Here is a 26,863-nt window from a genome sequence, read left to right as displayed (position 1 = left end):
TACGGACATCCAGCAACCCTTTTTCCTTCTATTTAAAAGTTCTAATCGAGCTTACTTCCACTGTGCTCTACCAATCAATATCGCATATTTCAATAATAGACGTCCTCTGGACATCGCGCTAATGCGGCTGGAACTTCAGGAGAACACTTTTTAATATCTGTGCCTAGGCCGGCCAAGCCGTCCACAGGCAGTTTTTGCTGATCCAAACCCTAGTGGCTCAGGTTCCGCAGCACTTCTTTTGCTTGCCAACTTCAACCCATATATCAAACGTTCGCGGCACGATTCCTTCTAGAAGAAGGTGCATAACGTCTACAGGAAATGATTGAGGCCAGTACAATGTTGGCACATCAACCAAAGGGGATCGGCCAGAAATTCCCAACGCCTTGTACGTACATTTGTCTTGTAGCTGATGGCAGAGTTCTACGTCTTCTTTCATATTGGACCGCATATTGAGCTGGCGAATGCCTTTTGCATCTGGCTGTAGAGAGAGGAAGGGATAATAGTTCTGCTTGTTAAAGGCAACGACACCCTCGATAAAGCAAAACCGACATGGCCTTCTTGCATTATGACCCTTTAGGCACATTAACTTTGCAATAGCTGGCTGATCTCCAGTGACAAGACATAAATGGACCTTTACAGTGGGTTTGCTTCAGCTCATCGATATGAGTGATTTCTTTACCGAATATCAGTAAATCATCGACATAGAGTACCACAATTAACTCGTGCTTAATGAACATGCACGGATCACTTTGAGAAACTTGGAATCATCGGCTCGTTAATGCTTCGACAAATCTGCCGTACCACTCTCTCGGCGACTGCTTTAATCCATAGAGTGTACGGCGTAGCTGACATATCATGTCTTCTCCTTCGTTGAAACCTTCTGGTTGTTCCATATAAATCAGCTCCTTTAGGTTTCCGTAAAGAAATGCTGTCACGACGTCCATTTGGTGGCAAAACCATCCATTGGTAAGTAGCATCGCGATCAATAGTCACCATGTTGCGGCCTTTACCAGAGACGCAAAGGTTTGGTTATAATCCTGTCCGATTTCTTGTTCATAGCCACGCACCACTAGCCGCGCCTTTCTTCGTTGGAGGTTTCCCGAGGAATCCGTTTTGGTTCTAAACACCCATTTATTTGTTAGAACCCTCCTTCCTTTCGCTTGACTTCTTGGAACCAGCATCCAGGTTTGATTTTCCTTTAGTGACTTTATCTCATCCTCAGATGCTTGCATCCATTTATCTCCGTCGGCACCATTAACTGCTTCATGAAATGTTCTTGATCGTAGGCTAGAGTGTTCTACACATTTCCACAAAAGTTCGGAACGCTATACTGACGGCTGTCACTTCTACCACTTACCGTTAGTTTTGAATCTCTCGAGTATCACTATGAAATTAAGGTACTAACCCGCAAAATCTTTGTCAGTATGAACAGTATTTGGCTTCAAGCCAGCATTTCGTAACGCTGTGAATCACTGCGGCAGTCTGCGTCCCCTCTTGCCTTCTTCATGGAAAGGTAGGACAACGGTAGAGATACTAGGTCGTACCAGTGAAGACGCAGTATAGCTCGTATCCGTGTTTGTTTGTACCAAATGCGGAGTCCACGCTTCCGTCACTGTGGCACGTTTATACTCTTCTGATCGTTATAAAAGGCGGTTACGAAGGCCAACGAAACTCCAGGTTCTTAGGGTCCCTCAATTAACTGGAATCCACAATGGTCAGCCACGAGGACCTGGCAGACCTAACATCGTTTGCCACTCTTCAGCCAGAAGTTATACACTTGTTGCCTTGTGATTGTGTGTAAGTCTGTCTTCTCAAATTCCGGTTCGGTATCCATTTGTCAAATTGTGCTATATTTGTCGTGGGACAAGGCGCTTTTGGGCTTTGATATGGTTTCGTGCCTCTTCGGTCATATATATGGCCGTTGTGCTCATATAATGTCGTTATAGATCTGTACACCTTAGACAACGGGATGTGAAGCTCTCCCTGACAGTCAACGACTTCTTTCGAGACTAAACAGGATAAAATGTTAGCGATAAGCACCGGTTGATGCTGTCACTGTGCGAGTGATATGTAACATTGTCTTACGGTGAAGGATCGCGCTCAAGTTTACGTTCTTAGATCTTGCGCAACTCAAAGCGACCGTGGCTTAACTGTCAGGCCTCGCATTGTCTCGTCGTGCATGAAACGTAAGGTGGAATATGCTAAGAAGTATCGCAGCCCGTTTTTGTAAATCATGGCCTCCACTGAAATATCATTGTCGAGAAGAAAAGTCGACGTGAAAGTCGCCCTTATTCTCAAAGCTTGAAGAGCAGCGTCAAATACGTGGTTCTCATGCCGTTCCACACAAGAGGACACAGCTTCGACAAATTCCTCCTGTGTCGTAGAACCCATCAAGGTCAAAACTTGCACGCTTCAATACTTCCTAATTAGACAAGCAAACCGAACATATAACAAAGACAATGAAGCGCCACATGTCGAACCGCACAAAGGCTACAGTATCTCTCAGACAGGCTCGAAGCTCTCTGGAAGTCTGCGATGCGACTTGTACTACTTAACTGCAAACGTTGCCGCCCTCCCATCAAGATCCTCCCGGAAACCCTTAACTATTTCCCCATTAGGATGAGGCAGTTGCGCTAGCCTAATTAGGAACCGCAGGGTAATACATAAAAGGTAGGGTAATATGTCGCGGCCAAAATTTTTCGTCTCCCATAGTTATGTACACCCGTTTTCATTGAACAAACATTCCACCAATTTTCAATTGGGAAGCTAAAATTTATGTTTATCTAGGTTTTACAACACAAGTAGTAGATAACTTTAGTTTGAGCCTTATAGCCACAAATCCGGTGGTGTTATTCAAAAAGTTGTGATGGCAATATGGTTGAGGGCATGGTACGATTGTCGGGACTAACTTTTAGTCACCATAACAAAAGAGAGGGAGATTTTGTTTCTGTTCCTAAGCTACATAAGTTATATATGAAAGTAGGACTTTGTACACCGTTGTATATTGCGCGAATAGATGAGGTGTGAGATCCGTAAATTCATGCTAACACAATGTCCAACCGCCAGTCAATAAGGCCTGTATATGTGGGCAGTACGTGAATTTTGAGACTACCGACGCAACAATGCATTAAATCAGGATCATCAGCTCAACCAGTGATATATGACATACATAAAAAAGTCAAAAATGAGACATAAATGATAACCATCCCCACCACCCGAACCAAATACGACATAAATCAAGACTAAAAGAAATGAAATAGATAATTATGAATTATAATGTGTATAGCTGTAATAAGAAATGTAACCCCTATATACCTCTTCCATGCAACGACAAACTAAAATTTATACCAGAACCGGAATAATACATATTTACAACCCGTGCCCAAATTTAAAAATGATAATAACCATTATAAAAATAGTTAAACCATTTCACTCTTCATGATGACTTTTTCGTTATCGACACTTCCAACTTCTGTCTCAGATTCGCCGACGCCCTCGACTAAATCATCTTCGTCAAAAGCCTTTTCCTTTTCTTCTGACTCCGAAACATCGTCCTCTTCGACCCAGGCCCCTGGTGTTTCGAATACGCACTCGTCAAGAGCTTCTAACGCCTCCTCTATGGTTGGGTAATACGCAGGCCGGTGACCGTTGTATGAGAGCAACCTGTTCAATCCCGCGCGTTTGAATAGCTTCGAGACCTTTCTGTCGCCCACTAGCCGTGCAAACAGCACATACTTACCCTTTGCCCTATATGTCGCGACGATGGAGCACAGGACTTTGACCGCGGTAGTATCGCAATCAGACATGCCCGCGAGGTCCATAATAACATGCTGCTCCCCACGTCGCATAGCCGGAAGCGACGGGTGCATCTTCATAGTGCCGTATCGCTCCAACCTGCGCAACCGCTGCTCGAGCGCAGATGTGTTCGCAAACATCAGAGGTTCCGGGATTCTGACCAACAGCACGCCAGGAACGTGCTCGAGCGTGCCGAGATCGGTTTCAGACACATCGTGCGACGGACGGTCGGCGTTACGAAAAGTGTTTGCAGTGCCGGGCACCCGCGCGAGGACTTGGATCCGGGGCTTGGTTGCGTGGCGCAGAATTTGGATGACGGAAATGCCGATGCCAATGGTGACGCCGAGCTGGAGAGAGACGGCCAACGTGACGCCAATGACGAGGCAGACCATCGCGAGGTCAGCCCATGCGTGAATGCGAAAGTAGTAGATGATGTCGCCTGGTGCATCTTCCAACAGTGCGAGACAGATCAGACCGAGGACGGCGGCTAGGGTCGCGCGTGGGAGGTAATAGATACCCTGAAGCATGCCGAAAGTGACGATGATGGTCGAGAGTGCGAAGACAATTGACGAGAGCTGAGTACGCGCTCCGGCGATCTTATTAGCTTTGCTTCGGCCGTAGCCACCAATCGACGGTAAGGCGAACATAAACATTCCCAGCAAGTTCGCGAAACCAAGAGCTACAAGCTCGCGGTTAGTTGATGGTGTCGGATTTTTTGGCGGCGCGTAACGAGGATCCGTTGGCGGATCGGGGTAGATATTTTTCGCGACAACGGCTGTCTGGAAGAAACCAAGCAGCGCGATTATGACGCCGGAAGTGAGGATATCCATGAACATGCTGAAAGTGGTCTTCTTCAGGGGCGACATCATTTCAATGTTCGGACGATCAACTTGGCCGACAATGGCAAGACCCTGCTGGTCCCATCGGAGCTTCCAGGTCATGATAGTCGTGAAGATAATGATCATGAGAATGTCGGGAATGTACACAAGGAATCTGTACTTCTTCGCATACTTTGATCGAAACCATCTCATGAAAATAATGATACCGAAGGAGATGAACGACACTGCCGCGCTCAAGCCGTGAGCCTGGGGAAGATGCGTAATGATGAAAGCAAGCTTCATTGCTGCTGGCTGCGTGCTAACTCCGGTGTCTATGGCCAACTGCGAAAGGCCGAGAGCAGGGATAAGGGTGTCCATGGTCAGCACGATACCGACGGCGGCAAGAAATCCTCTTAACAAACCAGCCGACAGCAACGCGTCCAAGAATCCAAGTCGGAAAAAGCCCATTATCATAAACACGATCATATGAACAGCCGTGATCAGGGCAACGTAGATAATCGCTCTCTCTTCAACCTCCTCCGGACTTGGATTGCCTGCAAATATGTACGGCGTAATTGCCTGGCCAACCATAACAGACGCACCAGGCTCGGGACCAGTGATCATACATGGCACAGTACTCATGAAAGCGTATACTAGCTGTGGGAATGCAAAGCCCAGTAGACCATATCTCTCAGGGACATAACACAGCGTCCGCGCATACGACAGCGACAATGGCATGTTGAAACTAGCAATTGTGAGGCCGGCTAAAATGTCTGTGGCCAGCACGGCCTTGACTGGATAACTTGGCAGCCAAGTCAAGATAGGGAAATAGTATCTCAAATAGTATTTCGCCTTGGCCTTGAAGCGATCATTGCGACTGTCAGAAAAGAGTCGAGGATCGGGTGACTCGACTTCCAGCTGTGCCGGGACTTGGGACGCGCATGACGAGAGCGAGGCAGATGATGTCAGGGCGCCGTACTGGCCTGTCAAGTGGTTGTGATGTCGCGAATGTAGATGGGCCCCGGCCGCGGACTGGTTTCTGTGTGGAGCACCCAGGATTGTTGATGTTTCTGATGCTGATGCCTCGTCGAGGACAGTGTACTGCGATGTCGCAGAAGCTGCCTCTATACCGGCTGTGGAATAATCGTGCGCGTCGGATGCTGGCTCTACGCTGTTCGAACCGAAGGAGAACAGGCGATTGCGGAAGAACGAGAGCCCAGGTGTCGCAGACGTTGAGCGCAGCGAGACCGCGTCCGGCGACAGCAGACACGCGCGATCTTCTGGCGAAGTCGCTATGTGGCGCTCATCTGAGTTGTATCCCTTCTCTTTCATGATTATTGATGCGAGAGAGGTGGATTGGGAGGAGCGTAGAAGAAGTGAGAGAGGAGAGAGGACTCTGCAGCCACGATCTCTATTGTACTTGTCTACTACTGGCTGGAGTGGAGTGATGGGGTTTTGTCTGTCCAGGGAGCGTGCGGGCACGAGCAAGTGCGGGCAAGGCGAGTCATAATCGAAATTCTCATACGTACTGAGTGTGCCGGCTTACCGAGCTTACTCGCTAATCATAGCTGCTAATTTGCCCACGATACGCAACAATTTCTCTTTTTATGACCGAAAAGGACAAATACAACGTCCGACATATATCCTATAACTTATGTAACTATTTGTACCAATTTCCGAGGAAGATCTGCGAAGGAAAATGCCTATCAGCTGGACCAATATGTCTATCAACTAACATTTGCGCTAAAAAAAAAGTGCGGCAGACCGCCGGCACTCCCGCAGCCACATCAAAGTCCCAAAGAAGGGAGGAGGCTCCGCGCTCTGACCCGGTGACTTTGCTCCAGCTGTTGGGTAAGGTATATTGCAACCGATTCTCGATACAAAATTCCGTACCCGATTCTCGATAAGATATTAGCGACAACTGTTCCGTACTGCCTGTATTATCCTATCTGATAATTAGAAGCCGCATTCCACAACACACAATATTTTTGCTTTCTTTTCTGTAATTTTGTAACATATTACTTGAGGGAATCAGTCACGGACCCGTGTCGGCTACAAGCCAATGGTTCGGCCGCATGAGGCTATGCCCCAAGCAGGCTAGTTGATCGCGAAGTCTGCTGGTTGGCATGCATTCCGCCTCGTACTCGGAACAGCCGACCAACTGTCCAACTCGCATGCACACATATACGCAGACGCCTCGTGTTGGCATATCCAGGCACGCCCCTGACAGCGTGGCGCCAAAGTGCGAGATAGCGCCGATTCCACACTGGTGATTATACGTTAGTCCCGACAATGGTGTATAACCCTAACCCCAATAACTATGGAATTCATACCTATGGTTGACATTTTCGGCCAACCGAATAAAAGATGCAGAACAGCTTCCTTAACCACTGCCAGCATCATCGCCTTAACCACTATAGTCACCCACACACAGATTTAAGGGTCTTGTAGTTTAAGAAATAAAAGGGTATTGTACTAAATGCGGAGGAAGTAAACTGCATGGATATGCCATAACTGGCACGACCATGATGCACTGATAACATCCTCAGCTACATATTTTTAATGGATAGAGTATTTATGAAAGCAACATTCCATATTGCTCTCATTTGGTCAGTAGTGACCTGAGTGAGATGGCAGCCGCAATTGGCCGGCAACAGGCTCAAGGTTTGCGGGGACCGGCAAGCAAGAATGTGCTGGGTTGGTGAGGTGGGTTGGGGGTACTTTTTCGCGTCGGCCTCACAAACGTCCGCACCAGGGGAATCGATCAACCCAAACAACGCCAACCATCATCTATTTCGAAACACCATAGGGAAACTGGATCGTATACTCGTGTTGTCGATATTATTTTTAGAGATTGCCTAGTCAATATTAGGACGATCCGAATCGGAATCCCGATTGCTATTGAACTCGTTGTCATATAATTTCTTTTATCAGCAAATTCAATATGGTAAGTCGTCAACGCACTCCCTCATAGCAAATCGTAGTTAACGTAGGAATTTAAAGACAACACTGTCAACCGCAACGATTCTTCACCCATTAACACCATCCACAGGGCTTCCGCCATCTTGGGAAGTTCGGCTATCCCGCTCCCACAGCATCCCATACTACTTCAACACAGCCACCTATGAATCAACATGGGAACCCCCTCTCGGCACAGATGCAGAGCAACTAAAAGTCTACATGGCGACAAATCACTCCTACATTCTCCCGTCAGGCGCTGCCTCCGGCACAAACCAACGAAGCAAAATCCGGTGTTCGCATCTCTTGATTAAACATTCAGGTAGTCGTCGGCCGTCATCTTGGAAGGAAAAATATATTACTCGGTCTGAGCACGACGCTTTTACAATCTTATCGGCGTTAGAGTCTCGAATCAGGAACGGTGAGGCCACGCTGGCGGAGTTAGCCCTCACGGAATCCGATTGTAGTTCTGCGCGAAAAGGTGGCGATTTGGGATATTTTGGCAAGGGCGAGATGCAGACAGAGTTTGAGGATGCCGCATTTGCGTTGAACGTTGGTGAAATGAGCGGTATTGTCAAGACGGGAAGTGGCCTGCATTTGATCGAACGGACTGCTTAAAGGTTTTGCTTGCAAATATTTAGTTTGGTACCGTGTTATTCACGCAAGTAGTTACACCAACCCACGGTCCGCAGTCAAACACAGCTGGAATGCCCCGAAGACAATAAAACGCCCCCAATTCACATGCAAATGCCAAACCCCGTATATTTAGTTGCAACCAACTAGGAAAATGTCGAATCAATGACGCTTTGGAAGGCTCGCGTGCCATAGATCTGTCGCCGGCATTGAAGCGACGTTTTTTCTGCAAAGTTTGTAGATCGCCCGGACTTTGAAGACGAGTATCAGCACGACTACAAAGCCCACCACGAATTTAAACGTCAGGAAAGTAGTACTGTCAGGATACGATTTTGATACGATCGACCCTGTCGTTGCGAGCGGCGTTTCTGGTTGGCCTATAAGACCCGCTGGGACGCCGGTAGAGTTCAATGCATATATGTCTGGCAATTTGCCATTCGATGCGCGCTTTGCTATTGATACCACCTTGTTTTGCGAATCTAGCTGTGTTAGCATTATATTTCGACAGTAGTCATCAGAACAACGGACATACCGTAAACGATGTATGCGGACCTCAAGACCGAGTCACCGATGAAATACTCCAAGGAGTGAATTACTTGTCCTGCTCAAACTTAGCATCTAAAGACTCCAGCAACAGTCAGGCCAAATAAAACTCATACCCCTTCTAGGCCGCATAGCAGTAAATGCCAACGCGCAAATCGGTTTTCCATCTTCCGAATCGCCGACTTTACTCACCAACTGCTTCAACATCACCGAGATTTTGACCCCAGTAAACTCAAATTCCACAACGTCGTGCGACAGCCATCTTTCACAATCAATCATGAAAGCGCCTAGATTTTCGTTATACTTTGTTCCGCCGATTTTCGTCGCTATTCGCAAGCCGAGGTAGAACGGCAAAAACGACCATGAGGTGGTGGGATCAAGTGCTACGGCGAACCTCTCGTTCTTGCCGAGAACTGCAGATCGTTTGCCGCCGACATTGACGACGATTGTCGCAACTTCAATATAGTAACTGCTCGGAATGTTTTTGGCAATCTGGACAATATCGACGTTGATCAACTCTCCTTCGAACTTTGATTTGTCAACGCCACCGAAAAGAACAGCACCTGTGGAAGTCTCGTGATCGTCGAGCCTGAATATGTATTAGTAGCTGGGGCATCTAATTTATCTAAAATTATGAATACCAACCATAATGAATACGCAGTCAAGTTGATCAATCCTTATCACATTACTACTCATATTCTCGGCACGATTGAAGCAACATTAAAACTGACCATAATCAAGCATTATATTCTGCAATGTATGCGGCTTCGCACCACCTGTCTTCTCTGACCGTCCCAGTCCTATGAGCGGTTAGAAGCAATCAAACTTAGCACGCGACCACTTACCCAATCGGCCGTATATCGCAGTCGACTCGGTTGAGACCCCGAAAATCAACGACGGGACCTGCTTATCTCCGATCGTGGCGACATCTTGGACGGCAAGTACACGGGCGTACGTGCTATCGTCGTACAGCAGTGTGCCTTGAAGTCTCGTAGTGTTGGCAGTCGTCGACGTTAAACGGTTGTAAACCTTTGAAATGGTGCAGAACTCAAGGTCTGTGTTTCTACATCCCGGATTCGCGGAAGACTGAACCCAAATCTCCAAACCCTTTGAGTCAAGTTGCAGCGCGACTGTCTGTGGTGGAGTGCCGATCGTGATATTGGCCAGATACGCAAACTTCCAGCGATCGTTGTACGGCGTCGCGAAAGTGGACTCGACCGGCGCGGACTCGACCAGCACGTCGAACTCTTTGACTAGACGTGATCTCCGTGCGCGATACACTGCCTCAATTGGCAGTAGCACTGTCTTGTCTTTTTGTCGGTATTGAAGCGGTGCATCGTCATTTTGCGTGTGTACGAGATCGAGCAGGAGACATAACAGCAGTACTATCATCCACGTGTGACCAGCAGGCGGCCGTGATGGCGAACGGAGATAATGTCGCGGCATGTTACTCCATACTTCGAATGTCCTGACGTCTAAGTATTTGGTACACTGAGGTGAGGTGTTTTCCACTTGGCGACGTCATGGGCGCGGAACGTCTACCATTTCGCGTGTACACTTGTTTCTGAAAAAAAAAACCGCAGTAGCCCCTGAAGAAATGAGCTCGACAAGTCAGCCAACAGTAAGAACTAACTAACAAGTAAGGCCATGACTTGAGGCCATCGTCCGATACTTTTTGAATAATACTGTCTCGGCTTAATAGTCCGCGATTCTCAATATCAGCTTTTAATAAAAATTAGACATACTAGTCTATATTGTAGTTGTCAATTACAATGGTTGAATGCAATATCAGTTCCCTCTAGGATCTTGCATAGAAAGAATTTTATGATATCTGCGTAGTTCGGCCGCTAATTTTTATACCCGCCGAGCCCAAATTATAGATTGCATAAGTGGAACCCAATCTTTGAATCATAAGTCCACAACTCGATGTTAATCAACTATATACATTCTTATATTTACAAAGTAGATTGATTTGAGATTTTGATTGGCAGGAGATCCTGCTAGGCGATTACTTCTGCATAGACTTCGAGATCCTATATTTTTGAAACAGTTGTTAGACTCGACCCTGGATAAAGAAGAACGCGACTTACTTATTGACGACAAATATATTAGTATCCAAGAACCGATCAACGCAGTTAGTCTGTATATATGTTAGTTCGCAATTCATTTTGTACGCCTAATCTTAACATACGAGACCTATACCAAAGAGTTAGCTAAAGTTCCTTAGAAATATATGATAATCAGATGACATACAAGTCGACTCTGCAGGACTCACGCTGCCCATAGTAATAGTCGGCACACATTTCTTAAAGCACATGTCAGTGAACATATGAATACCTATAAGTCCACATCCCATTAGTACTTCCAACCCCCAATCCCCATGAGATTCAGATCGTGTTTGAGTTGTCGTAACGTTACATACTGGATTGCAATTTGGCTTTGGCATTCTCAGATTCGACGAATTTCAATAATTCGACCTGCGACGCCTCGTCGAGCTGCGAAATGTCGTTTTTGCTTATCTGACTCATTTGTAGGCTTCAGAAATAGTAAATGCGACTGATTCGTGAGATTGAATGTGGCTCGATGTCTAGAGTGGCCTCAGGATGTCAAATACCTTTGGCGGTTAATGGCGTACGCGCCTTGAGTATCACTGCATCGATGACACCGTGAAACTTCCGGCATTATGGAGTCAATTTTACTGGCAAAGGTTGCTTTACCAGAGGATTTAGAAGGTAAGTACATTTGCTTCGTCTATTCGTCGAGTACTTTATACAAATGCAAACGAGCGAACCGCCATTGACGGAATAAATGTTTTAGTTCGACACAATTTGTGAATATTACAGTCGCGACTGGTGCATAAACTGCCGCCTGATAAGACGGATCCTCGCCTCGTCTGACAGACTACTAGTTGAATCTCCAGCGGATAGTGATCATTCATAATAGAAATGACTGATGTTGAAATTCTGATTTTACTACATTATTGCGGTACAAGAGGGATCTCAGAACGATCGTTCAGCATTAATAGCGTTCCGACAAAAGTTGCAGCACAACAACGAATACTAATCGATGCGGCAGGGACGGATATTCACTAATTCGCGTGCTTCGTCAGATGCAGACGGGCGGATACCGCCATTACGTACAGTTTTGCATTCTCATTCATTCTCCAGCGTGCTGCATTGAAATAGTTATGTTCTGTGCGAGGGTGTCGCGTTGAGGTCCTGACTTGTGAAAGAGAGCCGAAGCCGAGCGTGATATGTTCAACATTGGCGAACTATAAAGACGAGTGCTCCTGTTAGCCTCCTGCTCTGTGCTAGTTGTCTATTATTCTCTCTAATTAGGTCGTAAATTACGGAGATGCCGTCATACCAATTGATCCGCTTTTTCAGTATCTTCACTGGTTCTCAGCATGCTAATGTATGGGATTGTGTGGCAGATGAGGAGCATCATATGCTAGAGCCGTTGCTATGTCGTGTGGATTTGCGGGATGAGGAGCTCGACGATGACTATTTTGATCATTCCAATGATCTATATGGTTCGGCTATAAATACACGATACGACGGTATTCATTCTGGTGGGAATCAGTGGGCCGCAACGGCATACACAGGCACTTCTTTTGCAGACGATCGATCTGCCTACAGACGCGCGCCCACTTCTTCACAGCTATATCTCCAGAACGCTCGCTATACAACGGCCAATTCCGAATTCACTCGCTCGTCAGGAAAGGTGACACTCTACACGCCTGAACGATACCCACAGTACTTGTGGCATTACTACACTCCCATTCGTCAACGTCATCGCAGTTCATTGTTTGGCAACTACTGCCACATCGTCCCGTACTACCAATGGCCCAGAGTGCAAGAACTTAGATGCCCCAAGCGCCGCAAATACGAAGCGAGGATCATGCGCAGGTCGCCTATCGATCGCGCAATCTTGCAACCCATTGCCGAAATCAATATTTCCGCTGAATTGAATAATACTGTCGAAAATACGGACATTAACGATTTCAGTAACTTTTGCGGCGGTAGCGACAGATAGTTATGTGGCTGCTACACAGATCTCGGCCAGGAGAATTCCCAGAACGCGTCACAGCTTCTTGGGAATGTGGTGTATTAGCCATGCGTAGTAATACATTAGCGAAGCTGTGTAACATGGTGTAACATTACCTGCCTAGGAGTGTGTACCATTTGCTTATGTTCGACGGACAGTTATTGCCTTGGATATGTATGATTGGTTTGTGGCGTTTGGGAAGGCGGAGGTGTGCTTTTAGGCTTTGGCGTTTAATCGTGTCTGATGTTTGCTGACCTTATTACCATTATCTAATAATATAAATCTCTCTCTTCTCGTCCTTCATATATTGTTTCTATCGCATAGTAAATGGTGCTCGCAAGTTACCGCATTTCGTTGCTGGGTTATTGCCAAAAACAAGTGTCGAACAATAGCGACCGTTTGAATGCAGTTGCACTCTCAACCATGTCCAGATCTGGACTACATAACTCTGTCAACTCTGAAACCTATTAAGCACTTGTGCGGTTATTCATGTACTATACGGCAGGTAGACGATCCTCCGTTTTCAACCTACAAGCCATGCAGAACTTAATACCGTCTACCGAATGTCAGGATCAGTATCATCAGCCGCAACTTGATATTCGATGAATGGATATCAAAAACGTGATTGTGTTAGTTGATTGTGGAAACGTCTCAATCGTGACGTTGGGAGCGTGCTGGCCCAGGGGTCGTGTAAGTAAATTCACGAAACGACCCATGCCTGACAGTTATCTACCACGCCTCGACAAAGAACAGAAATCGAGGATGTTGAACTATCTCCCACGTACGAATGTTGCTATAAGGATTCTATGACGAAGAGGAACTGAACTGCCAATGTCAGCGCATCGATATGCTATGATTCAAAGCGTCCATAGCGTCCCCATACTGGACTCCACTCCATCCGCCTCATCAATTAGTGCTGCTGTCGACAACTGCCTGCAATTGTTATCTGATCTGTATTGGTGTTCTCTTTGCAAGAATTCACAAGTCGAGATGGAGCCCATTTCCCCGGATTTACGCTAGGTATCTTTGTATGACGGTCGTGTTACGTCTGTCCCCGAAGCGTCTTTGGTGCGACCTCACTTCCATTTGCACGCGCCGATCTCTCTGCTTGTCACAGATTTTCTGTGTGCTATCCTACACCTACTAGAATGTCTTTCCTACTGTTCGCTGTCTTCTATTGCATGGTTTTATTTCCCACTCAATCGCAATCGCAGCCTACTATCGCTGGTACAACAATTGGTTGGTCTTTTGTTCGCTAATGCGCTTTGTCGGATTCACTCAACTCCGTCAAAAGTTATCACGTCGAAATATGTCTTCATCCACAGGCTCCCGCTCTATTCTACGAAAATTCATGTCACGTACTTCCCCTCCAACAAGTCCGCCCCTCGAAGCTTCGACCTGGCACTCCTCTCCGCCGGGAAAACCCGCCACCTCAACGTTCCTTGTTCGAGGCGCCGATCCAGACTGCGACGAGGAAGTCACGCGCGCAATTCGGTTCTATTCTTCGAACCATGAGGCCAACTTAGACTGGGTCGCAAGCAATCCTGGGAATGAAATACAAGAAGAACATCTACATCGGGATCTCTCGCTCGAACTCCTGCAGCAATCTCCGTCAACGCGGTCGAATAGCACGTTTAGTTGGATGCCATCGGTGCCGAACCGGCGGTTACGACAAGCAGTTAGCACATTGAAAAGGAGAAATAGTACTCTAACATCCACACGGAGTAATGGAAATGCTTTCTTCTCAGCAATGTACGAAGACGAAGGTGACGAGAGTCGCATAGGCGCGTCGGAAGATGAGTGGGACTTCGAAGACGGCGCCGTTGAGGCTATTTTTCCTACCGAAGAACTTACCGATTGGACGTTATTCTCGGCAACGAGTTGGGGCGACCAAAGTAGGACTACGCGGAGTCGGACGTAAGGATATGGGTGTTTGGAATTTATAGGATTTATTATTGGCCCTATTGCTACTAGAGTCTGGCGTATTGTCTATGGTGTTGAATGGATTACATGTATTCTTTGGCTTTGTTGACGTTATTTCCCGCGGACAGTTTACTTATACGGTACTAGATTTATTAGTGTAGATACAAAAAGTTCGGAATAATAAAAGTTCAGTTATGGCCTGTGATCTGACAGTGAATTATGTGGAACAACCGCACACACGACTTTTCAATAATTTCTACGATCAGGTCGGGCACCCATTGTGGCATGCAAGTGAGACCTTCTACAGGACAAATAGAGCTGTCTTGTAATTTTGCCGTATCTGATATTAAGAGCTTAATACCATCGCTATATACATACGGGCACAGATATCATATGTGTTGCGGAGGGATAGGGCTAGGGTACACATCGACTGATGCTTTGTGTGTCCTGATATCGATCGCCAAGGGGACTTCACTTTAACTAAGAGCATTAACTGCTGTAGATGTGCGAATATTTGTCGTCAGTTGTATTTGGTAAAGCAGAAGCTAACAGCGCCAGTTGAGAAGCATCGCCCCGGAATAAAAGTCAGCGGCCTCACATGGAGGGATGGGGGATACTGCGTAAAGCACTGTTCCTATACAAAGTGTCCAAGATAGCGATGTTACGAAGGTCGTCCCGGTCACCAGTAAATTCATCTATTGCTTTAGAGAAGTAGTCTAGACCTTTAACGTCTAACTCTTGACCCTGTAACCTTCAGTAGTTCTCTAAATATATGCTGAGAATTTCTCGATTTGTGCCATGACTTTGAGCCAAGTATGCCGAATCTAGTGCTCCAGAATTAAAACTGATGTCCTGCTTTGGATAGACTAGATGGATAGACTAGGTGCATCAGAGTGAAAAACACCCAGCTTTGCATTACCCTGCGGATAATTATGAAATCAAGCTTAGTGTAATCCACAATTTCGGGCCTATCAAACTGATGCACCCGACACTGAAAAATGACCAGATCCCTCAATGTAATAGAACACGATCTCGGATTTCTTTCTATAGAGTGCAAAAGCGGTAATGAATCGGGTATTTGGCGTTCCGGAGCCTTTATCATGGTTTTCATTTCCACATTCGCATATTTACAGCGAGGACACAGGAAGATAGATGCACTATGCCTATATCATGGATAACAAATACAGAAATATGCTACTAATGTACATAACCGTAATCCAAAATACTAATGCGTAGCCCCCGTGAATCTAAGAATGATTGTGCAATTGTCTCCGCTGTATCTGATATGCTGAGTTCATAATCATAAGGTTCCACTACCCGTTGAAGTTCAGAGGCTACCATTGGACACCCAAGAGTCATGTCTCTTGGCTGCCATGGGTCAGCAAATTGCTCCTCGCTGTCGGGGATCTTGGACGTTAGTATCATGTGGCAGGACCGGGTACAACAACAACTTACTAGAGGAACTTCGAATGCAGTATGCATGCCATTCCGCCACAAGTCCGCGCTCGACAACAAATCGTACACCGTCTCCAAATGCTTGATGTTCGTAATGCGAGATGAAATTGGAGCATCAAGCATAGCAACGCGATCATCAGTAAAGTCCTCAATCGTAGACAGCGATTTCGAGTCAAAGCTGTGACGTAGAAGTCCTCTCGTGAAAGTATTTTCGCTAATGACTCTTGTTTTTCTCAAATCCTCGTGTTTTTGATCCCGAGAAGGGATCAACACCCAACTAAGCCCTTTTCTCTCGTCCCCAACCGCCATCTGACACCAAAACTGAAGTTGCGCTAATGCGGCCCGTAAGTCGCCATTGACGCAGTGCAAAAGCTCCCTCACATCTGGCTTTGGCAGAAGATGTCCCTCGCACAGCGAAATCATCCACAGCATATCGGTTTCGATATCCAGATTACTCGGTGTGAATTCTATAAGACTTCCCGGATTCGCTTCAAGCAGATCAACTGGAATAAGACTCTTATCCGTGCAAGTCAAGATAACCGGGCGCTTGGAAGTCTCAATGAACTTTGTCAAGGACGACCAGAATGCTTTGTCGTCCTCGTAAATTGTGTCGACATCCTCCACCAAAAGAAAGCTCTTCTGCTTGAAGACCGGAGTGTCTTGATTACCTGGAACGCTCGATTTATGATGAACTATATGGGATTGACTCATTTCTCCCACTTGGTCCAGAATATCCTTCCCGCTTCGTTTCTGACCGGCATGAATCTCAAACACGAAATATCCAAGCTCGGCAGCGGCTGCATAGACACTTGCAGTCTTGAAACTCGATGCCGGGCCACTGAGAATGAGGACGTTTGAATGCCGACTAGGACGCTCAGGTTTCGGTCGTAATCGTGATACTCGGTTTTGTCTTGTCGAGCTTTGCTGGCGCTTCGATCGGCGTACCTTTCGGCGCTTGTAGCCTTCGACTCTGTCTTGGTCATCCTCAGTACTTGAACCTCTGTCGGCGGTATTTGTCGTCTGCATCGAGAGGTCTGCATATACTTCATAGTCATCTTCAGAAGACGAAAGTGGATCAACCTCGATCTTAGGTCCCCCCTCCTCATCAAAGCATATGAACCCATCCAAATCATCCTGTTTCTGTCGCCTCTGCATACTCTTCATCCACCCAATTCTCAAAACCTTGCTCCTATCCACCACACCGTCCATCCTTACAGATAGCCATTTTCGAACCAACAAAGCAGTATCATCCAGCACTGCAACGTCAATACTTCGCTGCGGTGAATATTTGGCGCTCCACATTTGGTCCTCGAAATCGGCTCTGTCGAACGCACATTGGTGAGGCAAGCATTCGCGGTAGAGATATTCCAGATACGGATGTCGCGATATATCAACATGCTGCAGTGCAAGGATTTGTAAGTCGCCTGATTTCAGGACATGGCGTATTGGGAACGGAAGAAGTTTGTCACCGCATTTGTCATTGAGCTTTAGACGGGATAGCCGTTTCTTGACTACATCTTCTGATTTTGGAATATGAACTGCCGTCGTTTTCAATTTCCGGAGACGAGACTGTGAGTATTGCGAGCTCTTTCGAGACTGTGAGAGACCTATGACAGTGGAATCTTTATAAATAACGTGACGATTTATCCGAGATGGCCAATCAGGAGGGATAGCATTGATGAGCATCCGATTGTCAGTCGATGATCCAGTCAATTGTCCGCAACTCGATGCAACAGAAATTCTCTTCTCTTTAGATGAGGATGAGGAATTCACAGCGTCCGTATCATAGCCTGAGGTGTCGCTTTGTTGCAAAGTATCGTCTAATATATTTGTGATTGAGGATATTGCTTTAGCTGCTGCCACGTTAGTGCATGCAATTCGTGATATCCAGCATACATACATCCCAGAAAAAATGGATGAATTGGTTGCTTGACGCCATTAGTCTGCAGTACAATTTTCGTCGGTGGGTTCGCAACAGGAGCAGCTGTCGATAAAACCCCCCCTGTGGCATTTAACTCTGCAGAAACGTCAAGATGCTTGAGAAAATTTAGCTTCTTTTTCAAGAAAAATGGATGTATTGGCTTCTTCGGCTTCTCTCCCACCGTCAATGCAGAAGTGACAGAATCAGAACTAGAAATTATCCCATCCGAAGGCTTGCCTTGCTCGACAATTGTACTAGCATCCGCCGAATCATTGTCCTCTTCAGAAATCGATTGGGGCGGCGTGGGAGGAGATACGCTTTTGCCATCTAATGACTTCACGACTGATGCTGCCTTGTCACATTGCGTAGACTGTCGCTTTGAAACAAATCGTGCAATATCACCCTCGTTATCAGACATTAGTGTAAACTCTTGCCTTCGTGGTTTTTTCTTGTTCGGCGATGGATACTGCGGAAGCTCATGTAATGCCTTCATTAATGAACATGACGGAGATGATAGCTTTATCTCATTTAAAAACGATTTAGGCACCTTTAGCTTGACTAGTCCGGGAGAAACATGTGCTGGTCGGTTGGAGGTTGTTGCCTCACTCAATGATTCCGGAGACATACTGGACGGGGACGATGATCCAGAAGCGGCCGAGTCATTGTTCCTATCGACCGGCGATACATCAATTAGGGCACTGGACTTCCAAAGCTTATAGAGTGTGTTAGACGGTTGATAGACCCTTTTGGTCCTCTTTGCAGGCTTGCCCTTGATTTTGTCCGACTCGAAGTGGCCTATGGTTGAATTTTTTGATCTCTTTGCCGGAGCACGCTTCTTTTTCCCCTTGTGACCTGCCAGCTTAACTTCATCCAAAGAGTCATCTGACATGGAAGGAACTGGATCGTCATCTAACTGCTCGGGGACAATCGCGCGGTCGTCGCGCGTCAATACTCGTGACAGCGTCAATCCGACCATGTTGCTGCGTCCAGACTGTTCAACGTCACTGAGCACATCCTCAATCTCGTCCACTATATCACATATTGCTGTGACTCCATCGTGGGAATTGGAAGTATTCTTATCGTCATCAATATTCTCATCTATAATCTTATTCACATCATTAGCAACCTTGCTGATACTTCGCGTTGGTGATCCAACAACCGCACTCTCCATCTCGTCCGACTCAAATCCGTCGGCTTCGACAATCTTACGGACTCCATGCCTCCGTCTCGAGAGAATTATCGACGGTGACGCATCCGTGTTTATGACATTGACTCCCCGCTGCACCAATGTCCACGGTCGCGGCCCTAGCTTCTTGGCCTCCATCGCAAGAAGAGCTCGAAAAGTCCGATTACTCGTGCAGCATGTGGTGTACGATAGTAGCAGTAATACTGGGACGCGTCTTATGCCAACTTGTGACCGTTCTGGGACGTGTTGTTGTGAGCGACGAGAAATGTTTGTCGACTGACTTGCCTCGCGTCTTGCAAGTGACGCGACGCGCTGCTGGATTAGGGCTTTTCGGCAACATGTACAAGTTTGTGGATTTGGATCCAGCCGGCTACGACAATTCCAGGGATTAATTGGTTCTCAGTAGAACCTGCAGTTTGACAACAAGCAATAGTGCCCAAGGTTTGGCTCAAAGTCGAGAGCCTTAATCGGTGACAGTGAAATATTCAAGACGAATTCCTGAGATTTTGGTGCTAGGCCTTTAGAATCGGCAGTTGGCTGCTAAGCCATCTTTTTTGAGGATATACTGGTTTCAGTATTGACGACTCGTCATTGTGTATCTATGTAATATTAATTTATGCAATCTACGGACAAGTTTGTCTAATATTCTGAGTTGCGCAAAGCTGTCTGATCAAGTTTCTTGTCGAGTCATGGCTGAGGGTCTCGTGCATATAACTAAACGCCTCCAATAATCCACGTGAATAATTATTAGAATATTTTTGCTTTAATTCTGCACCTGCAGCATAATCTTTAACTTCTGCGCCCTGAGATCGATTCATTTCGCATCGGATAATCACAGTCAGTACAAAATATTATTCTCGAAAATTGAATATTCCGGTAGTCGGCGCTGCTCCCACAATCACTTATAGTTCTTCGCCTCGAGTATAGTCACTAGTGCAGCAATGTAGAATATATTTACGTTTGACGAGCCATCAATAGCAATTGTTAATTGGACAGAGCCGAATACAGAATAACATATACATATTTAATCACTAGACGACACCAGTAATGTAATGAATGACACTGAGCATTGATCATCGGTGGCTTGAATTGGTTGTCATCAGGTCAGTTGTTTTGGCAGTTGCGTAGATAGAGCAAGGTCTCGGCTATTGGTAGTGGGCTGGCGGTGATAACGCGGCCGTCGCATCGGGGCGATGGCTCAGCTGCCTTCCACAATCCAAAAATCGTCGTCTTCTCTACACAATCTGTTCTTCTTCGTCCCCATCGTCTCTACCACTCGACCTTGCTCATCGACGCATCATGTCTTTGTTTGGTGACGACTACGAGAGTGGTTCTACGACTACCGCACGGTCATCGTTGTTTGGCGACCCCGAACCAACTCCGCGGTCGTCGATGGCCACCACAAGGTCAACCGTGTCGTCCTCTGGACGGCTGTTCGATGGCAATGATAGCGACCCATGGTCCTTACCTATTCCGCGAGCTTCACAGAAGCCAACTATCGCCAGTCTGCTGGATCCGACAAAGGTTCCTCAGGTGTACAACGACTCGTTCGATGCAGAGAATCCTGTCGGTGGCGTGTTAGCCGTCGAGAATGTGCGGAATGCCATTGACCGTGCCGGTCTGTCCAACAATCCCAATGCTGATCGTATTATCAACCTTGTTATTCGCAACAAGACTGATAACAGAATTGACCGTGGTACTTGGTGTGTGGCCATGGCCTTGATTGGTCTTCTCCAAAACGGTGAAGATGACCTTGACCTCGACGCAGTTGACTCGCGTCGATACAGTACGTCACAACCGCTTGTTATTCGTTAGAACAAATTTCGAGGCTACTAACACGTTACGCGTGAAGGTCTTCCAGTTACGAAGTTGAGGTTTGGTACTACTCGTGGGCGTTCTGCCGCACCCAAGCCCGTCACGAAGACTGTACCTGTCGCGCCTGCTCCTGCTCGTACAATATCACGTCAGACATATGCTCCTCCTCCCACCAGGCCACTACCAGTTTCTGTCCCACCATTGACCATCCCTCAGTCTGACAACAGTAGCATTCCTCCCACTGCTATGACTCCACCATCACCTTCTTCTCCACCCGGCATCCCCGTCGCAGATCCTTGGGCTGCTCAAGATGACGACGATGAAGACGGAATCTCACCTGCTCCCTACTCTAGCGCTTACTCATCGAACAATTACTCCTCCAATGCATACTCCTCTGATTCCTATCCTTCTAACAATTACGCGTCCAATAATCGTTCTTCTAATCGCTACGCATCAAATGACTATACCGCCGATAACTACAATTCCAATTATTCGTCTGTTCTTGGTGCTGATTACAATGATCTCGCTAGACCAGCCCATAGCACACAAATCTATAGTGATGAGCCAATTGTTGTTCCACAGTCCACCCCGGGCGCTACTGTTGTCGAGGACGATGACTCGGATGCCGATGAGGACGAGGAGGGAAATGGCTCTTCATACGTTTCACCAGTTCCCAATTTTCCATACACTCGCGCTCAGCCATACTACGATGCACATGAACATGATCGAATTCGTGTTTCTATCATTCCTGAAAAGGAAGGCGTTTTTATTTTCCGTCATGTTAATTATCTACTCGAAGGCGCGGCAGTTCCTGGTGCCGACGGTACTCTGGCTCGTGGAGGTTACCGTGTGGTGAGACGATACAGCGACTTTGTGTGGCTCCTCAACTGCTTATTAAAGCGATATCCATTCCGCATTTTGCCGTTGTTGCCGCCCAAGCGATTCGCAGTCAACGGTCACTATCTCTCTTCCGACGAATTCTTCCTTGAGCGTCGTCGTCGTGGACTCTCACGATTTATTAACGAACTTGCGAAACACCCCGTCCTGAGTCGCGAACAGCTTGTAGTCATGTTCTTATCTGTCCCGACCGAACTTGCCGTCTGGAGAAAGCAGGCCGCAGTCTCAGTTGAGGATGAATTCACGGGTCGCTCGTTACCGGATGGTTTGATTGAATCGTGGAACATTGCCGAGGCGGAGCGGTGGGAGGAGGTCAAGAGTGGCGTTAAAATGGAGGCTGAGCTTTACACGCACTTGTGTCTTCTGATTGACAGAATGGAGAAACGTCAAGAGTCCGTTGCTGTTGACCATCAGCGTTTTGCGACGTCCCTGAATACATTGCAGGATGTGACGCAGAAGACGTACTCTGTTGACACTAATGATCTGTCACTGATCAATGACGGTATCAAAAATGTTTCAAAGTATTTGAACAACGCACAAGCTTTGCTTGAGGATGAATCGCGTGGATGGGAAATTGGAGTTTTAGAAGACTTCAAGCGCCATCGCGACACACTCATCAGCATCAAGGAGCTTTTTGACCGCCAGGAGAAGTTAGATGTCAACACAATCCCATACTTGGAGAGGAGAATCAGTAGCAACGAATCCAGACTTACCGGTATGCGCGGGCGGCCAGACTTTAAACAGTCCGACATTGACCGTATGCAAATCTCAATCCAGAGGGATCGCGAGTCAATTAAAGAACAGCATACGAGATCATGGTTGATCAAGGAGTGCATGCGCGATGAGCTCACGTACTTCCAGCAGACTAAATACAGAGTCGCGAAATTGTTCCAAGATTACGCACAGGAGCGTTTGAAGTATGCGGAGTTATTCGCAGAGAACTGGCGCGTATTGAGTAATGAGATCAGTGAAGTTCCAACCTCGGCTTCGTAAATATGAAATCGCGGTTGACGAAGATAACGGTCTAGTTTCCTTTGAAGTTGATATGTGGAGCAGTGGTCATATTGTCTAAAATATTTTGTTGTACTTGAAGTTTTTGTCTGTTCGCAATTTTTTTTCATTTGGAAGGGGGTCGATTAGCATAACTGTGAGTTTTTCTTCTTTTGGATGGGGTGATAGTGGTTTTCAGGGGTTAATTTTTTCATCATTTTGCGTCGCACTTTTTAAAACTATTATTGCTCTTTGTTATATAGACTTTTGATATTGTATTCAATTTGTAATGCTCCCATAGTGCTTTTATTTCGTTTTGGAAATTTGCCTAATTATATGCTTAACATTGTGATGAGTGAAGCCAAAATTGCCAAAGTAATAGATAAGAATGAATTGATATTGGGACATTCCAAATTACTGATGCTCCTGAGCTAGCGCCAATGTTGCGCACTCTTGGCTTCCTATTTACACTAAACACGTACCTACAAATGATTGTCAATTTAGCTCCACTCAAACCGTAAGCTGCAAATATTCGACCACCCTACCGACGCACAAAATAAACCAGCATATCCGCGAATTCTTCCAAACCAAGATTTGACCTCCTAATATACCTAGTTATTGATGCAAACTCAAAATTTACCGACTAACTCCGTCCAGAACTAGGACCCTTCCTTAAGCAACATCTATCAAACGAACAGTTTTCGTATAATTTTCACACCAAAATGTACAGAATGTTTGCAAATAGACCCCTGGAAACTGCTCATTTGAATTATAACGGCGGCAACACATTTCTGCAGGTAGGACACTGTAACTTAAATCGCATCCACGACTCCAAACAATGCGTATGGAAAATGTGCCGACACGGCGTGACCATATACCCCCGCCTCGCTAATATTGCAGCGGGCGACGACACTGATATACTGCTAGTGGACCCACCCTCACCATTGTCATCACGATGAGCTTCACGCGGTAATTCGATTGCGTGCATGCAGATTGCGCAGTCGGTTGGGCCGACGACGATTACACCACCAGTTGAATCTGTTGATACGGTAGTCTGGTCGTCCCTTAGACCACCTTCCAGATCCGGTACGAACAATGGCGGATGGTAGTCATATGAAGGAGGCAAAAAGTTTCCGGGAACGAAAAATCGAGGTCCGAGGATTTCCTGACTCGCCAGTGTACAGATCTGTAGCCACACCCAACCGACAATGATCATTGCCCATACTGGCTCAACCTCATGGAAGATGATATTTCCCGGGAAAAGATAGAGATACAGCATTGGCACCAGTCGAATAATACTCATACCTAATACGAATTCCCATTTGAATGCTCGTCGGCATCCGCGCATGACATTTCGATAGATCTGCGGCACCCAGTAAGAGTTCACCAACAAGAACGAAGTGCGCTGGAAAGTTTGTCGGAATGGTTTTGGCCACGTGGATGCATTAAGTGTGGCGAAGATGAATCCTAAAAGGATAAAGTAAAATCGTGAATATAGGAGACTCACGTCACTCCGTCCATCGTCCTCTTGAGTGACATTGGCGGCGTTCGCTTGTGGCGTTGGCGGACTCGCTGTAACCGGCAATGGTAATGTGTCTGTTGTTTGCTCTGGAGCCGTGTTTTGCTGCTGCTGTTCTCGTTGTGGCTGCTGTTGCTGCTGTTGTTGTTGCTGTTGCTGTTGCTGTTGCTGTTGTTGCTGTTGCTGTTGCTGTTGCTGTTGCTGTTGCTGTTGCTGTTGCTGTTGCTGTTGCTGTTGCTGTTGCTGTTGCTGTTGTTGCTGTTGTTGCTGTTGTTGCTGTTGTTGCTGTTGTTGCTGTTGTTGTTGTTGTTGTTGCTGAGCACGGTGTTCTGGGCGTTGTATCCGGTAGATTAAAATCAAATACCGCATACCAAATACTGATACCAACAAGAATGATAGAAATGCAACTGTCATGAACGGCAGAAACGTGGACTCTATAAATATCGCGGCGCTCAGATACCCCATGCAAAGATATCCATCCACGAGAGCCATCATTGCGACTGTCCAGAAGCTTAATTTCGACACCATCGAAGGCGTGTTGGTATCGTTCATTTGCCTGATAAGTAGCCATATCTGTATCAGTGTCAACACAATGCCAATTTGCGCAGCGTTACTCGCTCGGATCCAATATCTCTCGATCTTCTCTCCAGCCACAGACCGACTTTCCAGCGCTAACCCACAATTTGGCGAGTAGATCAGTGACGATAGTATAACTTTGGGAATATCCTCATGCGGCTGCCCCTTGGGAAACCGAAGTTCAGATTCTATAATCGACAACTCTTGAGGTGAAAGCGCGCTAGAGTGGATCTGAAGATATACTATAAATTCACAACTATCTGGGGAGCCGGTAGGCCCACTGTAAGACGGATTTATATCTCTCTGATAGATTGATTCTAATTCATCAATAGTTGCGTTGATTTCTTTGACTAATGTTGTAAAAGATTGGTTGAACCGCTCTTCCGTCAATGTCAGATGTGGTAGACTAAATATTCCGGCGAATCTATATAACCTATGAATGGCTTGTTTCAAAGGATACTGCATGGCCAGCTTACTTCTTAGATGTAGTTGTCATCACAATGTTCCCGGTATCTGCGAAATGAATACCTCTAAGTGGAATATCGTGTCCATTCTTCCCGACTTCATTCTGAATATTCATATTGGCCTGTTTCAAAATTAACATCGCGAATCCGTGAACGAAAATATCTAATCAACATACCTCCACAATCTGCACCGGACCGGACCTACTCTCACTGATATCCAAGGTCAGAACACCGCCGCTGTCCGTGATATTCCTCGTATCGACTGACGACTCCCACATCACAGTTCCAGTCGTATTGACGAGCTCTCGAGGCACATATTCACTCGAATGAGGCAACTCAGTTGCATTCAACCCCAGGTCAAGTCTCTTCCAATCTCCGCGCATGAGACCGGTAATGTTACGATAAAATGAGAATTCATCACTCTTGTTCTCCGGTGGTACCTGCGACTCCCACAATTCTCGAGCTCGCGTATCGATTTCAGGCGGCAAAATCGGATTACTGATGCCCTCCAAGTCTCTAGGCCCATCCTCAAATGTAGCGTTCAGTAGCACATCTCGTCGGGATTTCTGTACTCTCAGAAATTCCTGGAAAGCTGATTTCTGTGCAGGTGATGAAGATTCGGGCGTCAGCAGCATAATAACGAGCAGGAATACCAGCAATCCCGCGCGATTTGGATCCATGATGGACAAAACTTGAGATAAGAATGTGAATGCTGCCTAGAGGGCCTTGGCTGACCACCACGAATTTCCACCCCCAAAGTTGAAAGGATGCAACTTCACAACTGCTCTCGTTATAATCCCGTGGAATTAGCGGTCAATTATATGTAGCACATACGTCCTTGAGTTACAGCCGTCTTTTCTCGCAATCGATCATGTACACGATAAATGCGATGACCAGTGAAAATGCTGATGGTTGTTAGCCGCAGTATGTGGCTGGTTCTGCACTGCCACCTTTCTGCGGTGAACGAAGTTATGATATAAAATCTCAAGTGCTGGGGACTAATTTGACTTACATTCGTCAGCCTTAGTATTCGGACTACTCTTTAAAATTGACTTTGGGGATAGGCGGACACAAAGTTGCCGGTCTCAATGATCGAGTCCGCGGTCATGCAAAGTCGACAATGCGGCAACCTGCGGATATTAATAATGAGGTGCTCAACTATATTCTGGACTACCTCCGTCAAAATGCAACTATAGTATGCGTCGTAACATCATTCTCAGTTTGGGTGAAAACCTCCGGCAGTAGCGTACCTGCAGCAACATTGTAATAGCCCACCTGTCAGCAAGATAGTGCGTGGGGAACGAGTTAGGGGCTGCATGGAAT

The 26,863-nt window shown here is 46.5% G+C and overlaps 10 protein-coding genes across 10 annotated transcripts; 4 read left to right on the top strand and 6 right to left on the bottom strand.

The window, feature by feature from the left end:
* Nucleotides 1-217: 217 nt before the first annotated feature.
* On the bottom strand, nucleotides 218-640 carry V1508DRAFT_358429 (uncharacterized protein; the record flags this gene model as incomplete). Its single annotated transcript, XM_066937061.1, has 1 exon — nucleotides 218-640. A coding segment is annotated over one exon (423 nt), but the record flags the coding sequence as incomplete, so codon positions are not given.
* Nucleotides 641-3,419: 2,779 nt separating this feature from the next.
* On the bottom strand, nucleotides 3,420-5,945 carry V1508DRAFT_399140 (sulfate transporter family-domain-containing protein; the record flags this gene model as incomplete). Its single annotated transcript, XM_066938247.1, has 1 exon — nucleotides 3,420-5,945. The coding sequence occupies one exon, from the start codon at nucleotides 5,943-5,945 to the stop codon at nucleotides 3,420-3,422; it is 2,526 nt and encodes an 841-aa protein (XP_066794175.1).
* A 1,612-nt stretch (nucleotides 5,946-7,557) lies between these two features.
* V1508DRAFT_399139 (uncharacterized protein) lies at nucleotides 7,558-8,189 on the top strand (the record flags this gene model as incomplete). Its single annotated transcript, XM_066938246.1, has 2 exons — nucleotides 7,558-7,560; nucleotides 7,617-8,189. The coding sequence occupies 2 exons, from the start codon at nucleotides 7,558-7,560 to the stop codon at nucleotides 8,187-8,189; spliced, it is 576 nt and encodes a 191-aa protein (XP_066794174.1).
* Nucleotides 8,190-9,467: 1,278 nt separating this feature from the next.
* Nucleotides 9,468-10,193, bottom strand: V1508DRAFT_405739 (aspartic peptidase domain-containing protein; the record flags this gene model as incomplete). The annotated part of the gene is made up of 2 exons (XM_066938716.1): nucleotides 9,468-9,547; nucleotides 9,593-10,193. 2 exons carry the CDS (start codon nucleotides 10,191-10,193, stop codon nucleotides 9,468-9,470), a joined length of 681 nt encoding a protein of 226 aa, XP_066794173.1.
* A 359-nt stretch (nucleotides 10,194-10,552) lies between these two features.
* Nucleotides 10,553-11,453, bottom strand: V1508DRAFT_225310 (Tim10/DDP family zinc finger-domain-containing protein). The gene is made up of 5 exons (XM_066936283.1): nucleotides 11,170-11,453; nucleotides 11,001-11,084; nucleotides 10,939-10,943; nucleotides 10,838-10,887; nucleotides 10,553-10,780 (listed from the first exon to the last, which is right to left on the bottom strand). Exons 1-5 carry the CDS (start codon nucleotides 11,273-11,275, stop codon nucleotides 10,756-10,758), a joined length of 270 nt encoding a protein of 89 aa, XP_066794172.1. The 5' UTR covers nucleotides 11,276-11,453; the 3' UTR covers nucleotides 10,553-10,755.
* Nucleotides 11,454-11,893: 440 nt separating this feature from the next.
* V1508DRAFT_225425 (uncharacterized protein) lies at nucleotides 11,894-13,091 on the top strand. The gene has a single exon (XM_066936284.1). It carries the CDS (start codon nucleotides 12,102-12,104, stop codon nucleotides 12,780-12,782), a length of 681 nt encoding a protein of 226 aa, XP_066794171.1. The 5' UTR covers nucleotides 11,894-12,101; the 3' UTR covers nucleotides 12,783-13,091.
* Nucleotides 13,092-13,828: 737 nt separating this feature from the next.
* Nucleotides 13,829-14,826, top strand: V1508DRAFT_225441 (uncharacterized protein). Its single transcript, XM_066936285.1, has one exon. The coding sequence runs from the start codon at nucleotides 14,053-14,055 to the stop codon at nucleotides 14,713-14,715; it is 663 nt and encodes a 220-aa protein (XP_066794170.1). The 5' UTR covers nucleotides 13,829-14,052; the 3' UTR covers nucleotides 14,716-14,826.
* Nucleotides 14,827-15,914: 1,088 nt separating this feature from the next.
* Nucleotides 15,915-18,074, bottom strand: V1508DRAFT_358442 (uncharacterized protein; the record flags this gene model as incomplete). The annotated part of the gene is made up of 2 exons (XM_066937062.1): nucleotides 15,915-16,124; nucleotides 16,173-18,074. The coding sequence occupies 2 exons, from the start codon at nucleotides 18,072-18,074 to the stop codon at nucleotides 15,915-15,917; spliced, it is 2,112 nt and encodes a 703-aa protein (XP_066794169.1).
* Nucleotides 18,075-20,338: 2,264 nt separating this feature from the next.
* On the top strand, nucleotides 20,339-23,367 carry V1508DRAFT_225282 (uncharacterized protein). Its single transcript, XM_066936282.1, has 2 exons — nucleotides 20,339-21,065; nucleotides 21,132-23,367. The coding sequence occupies exons 1-2, from the start codon at nucleotides 20,579-20,581 to the stop codon at nucleotides 22,982-22,984; spliced, it is 2,340 nt and encodes a 779-aa protein (XP_066794168.1). The 5' UTR covers nucleotides 20,339-20,578; the 3' UTR covers nucleotides 22,985-23,367.
* V1508DRAFT_390118 (uncharacterized protein) lies at nucleotides 23,254-26,220 on the bottom strand (the record flags this gene model as incomplete). The annotated part of the gene is made up of 4 exons (XM_066937912.1): nucleotides 23,254-23,463; nucleotides 23,527-25,500; nucleotides 25,553-25,662; nucleotides 25,717-26,220. The coding sequence occupies 3 exons, from the start codon at nucleotides 26,218-26,220 to the stop codon at nucleotides 23,751-23,753; spliced, it is 2,364 nt and encodes a 787-aa protein (XP_066794167.1). The 3' UTR covers nucleotides 23,254-23,463; nucleotides 23,527-23,750.
* Nucleotides 26,221-26,863: the final 643 nt, after the last annotated feature.

Source organism: Lipomyces doorenjongii (genome assembly GCF_038497915.1).
Source record: "Lipomyces doorenjongii strain NRRL Y-27504 unplaced genomic scaffold V1508scaffold_50, whole genome shotgun sequence".
Taxonomy (NCBI): domain Eukaryota; kingdom Fungi; phylum Ascomycota; class Lipomycetes; order Lipomycetales; family Lipomycetaceae; genus Lipomyces; species Lipomyces doorenjongii.
This window is presented reverse-complemented; position numbering and strand designations above follow the sequence as displayed.

Excerpts from the sequence above, each read along its gene's own strand:
- V1508DRAFT_225282 (XM_066936282.1), top strand. The coding sequence starts at position 20,579 with ATGTCTTTGTTTGGTGACGACTACGAGAGTGGTTCTACGACTACCGCA. Across the intron at positions 21,066-21,131 it reads AGTTGACTCGCGTCGATACA|GTCTTCCAGTTACGAAGTTG; the intron begins GTACGTCACAAC and ends TTACGCGTGAAG.
- V1508DRAFT_225425 (XM_066936284.1), top strand. The coding sequence starts at position 12,102 with ATGCCGTCATACCAATTGATCCGCTTTTTCAGTATCTTCACTGGTTCT.
- V1508DRAFT_225441 (XM_066936285.1), top strand. The coding sequence starts at position 14,053 with ATGCGCTTTGTCGGATTCACTCAACTCCGTCAAAAGTTATCACGTCGA.
- V1508DRAFT_225310 (XM_066936283.1), bottom strand. The coding sequence starts at position 11,275 with ATGAGTCAGATAAGCAAAAACGACATTTCGCAGCTCGACGAGGCGTCG. Across the intron at positions 11,085-11,169 it reads CAAAGCCAAATTGCAATCCA|GTATTCATATGTTCACTGAC; the intron begins GTATGTAACGTT and ends GTGGACTTATAG. Across the intron at positions 10,781-10,837 it reads AATATATTTGTCGTCAATAA|GATCTCGAAGTCTATGCAGA; the intron begins GTAAGTCGCGTT and ends TCAAAAATATAG.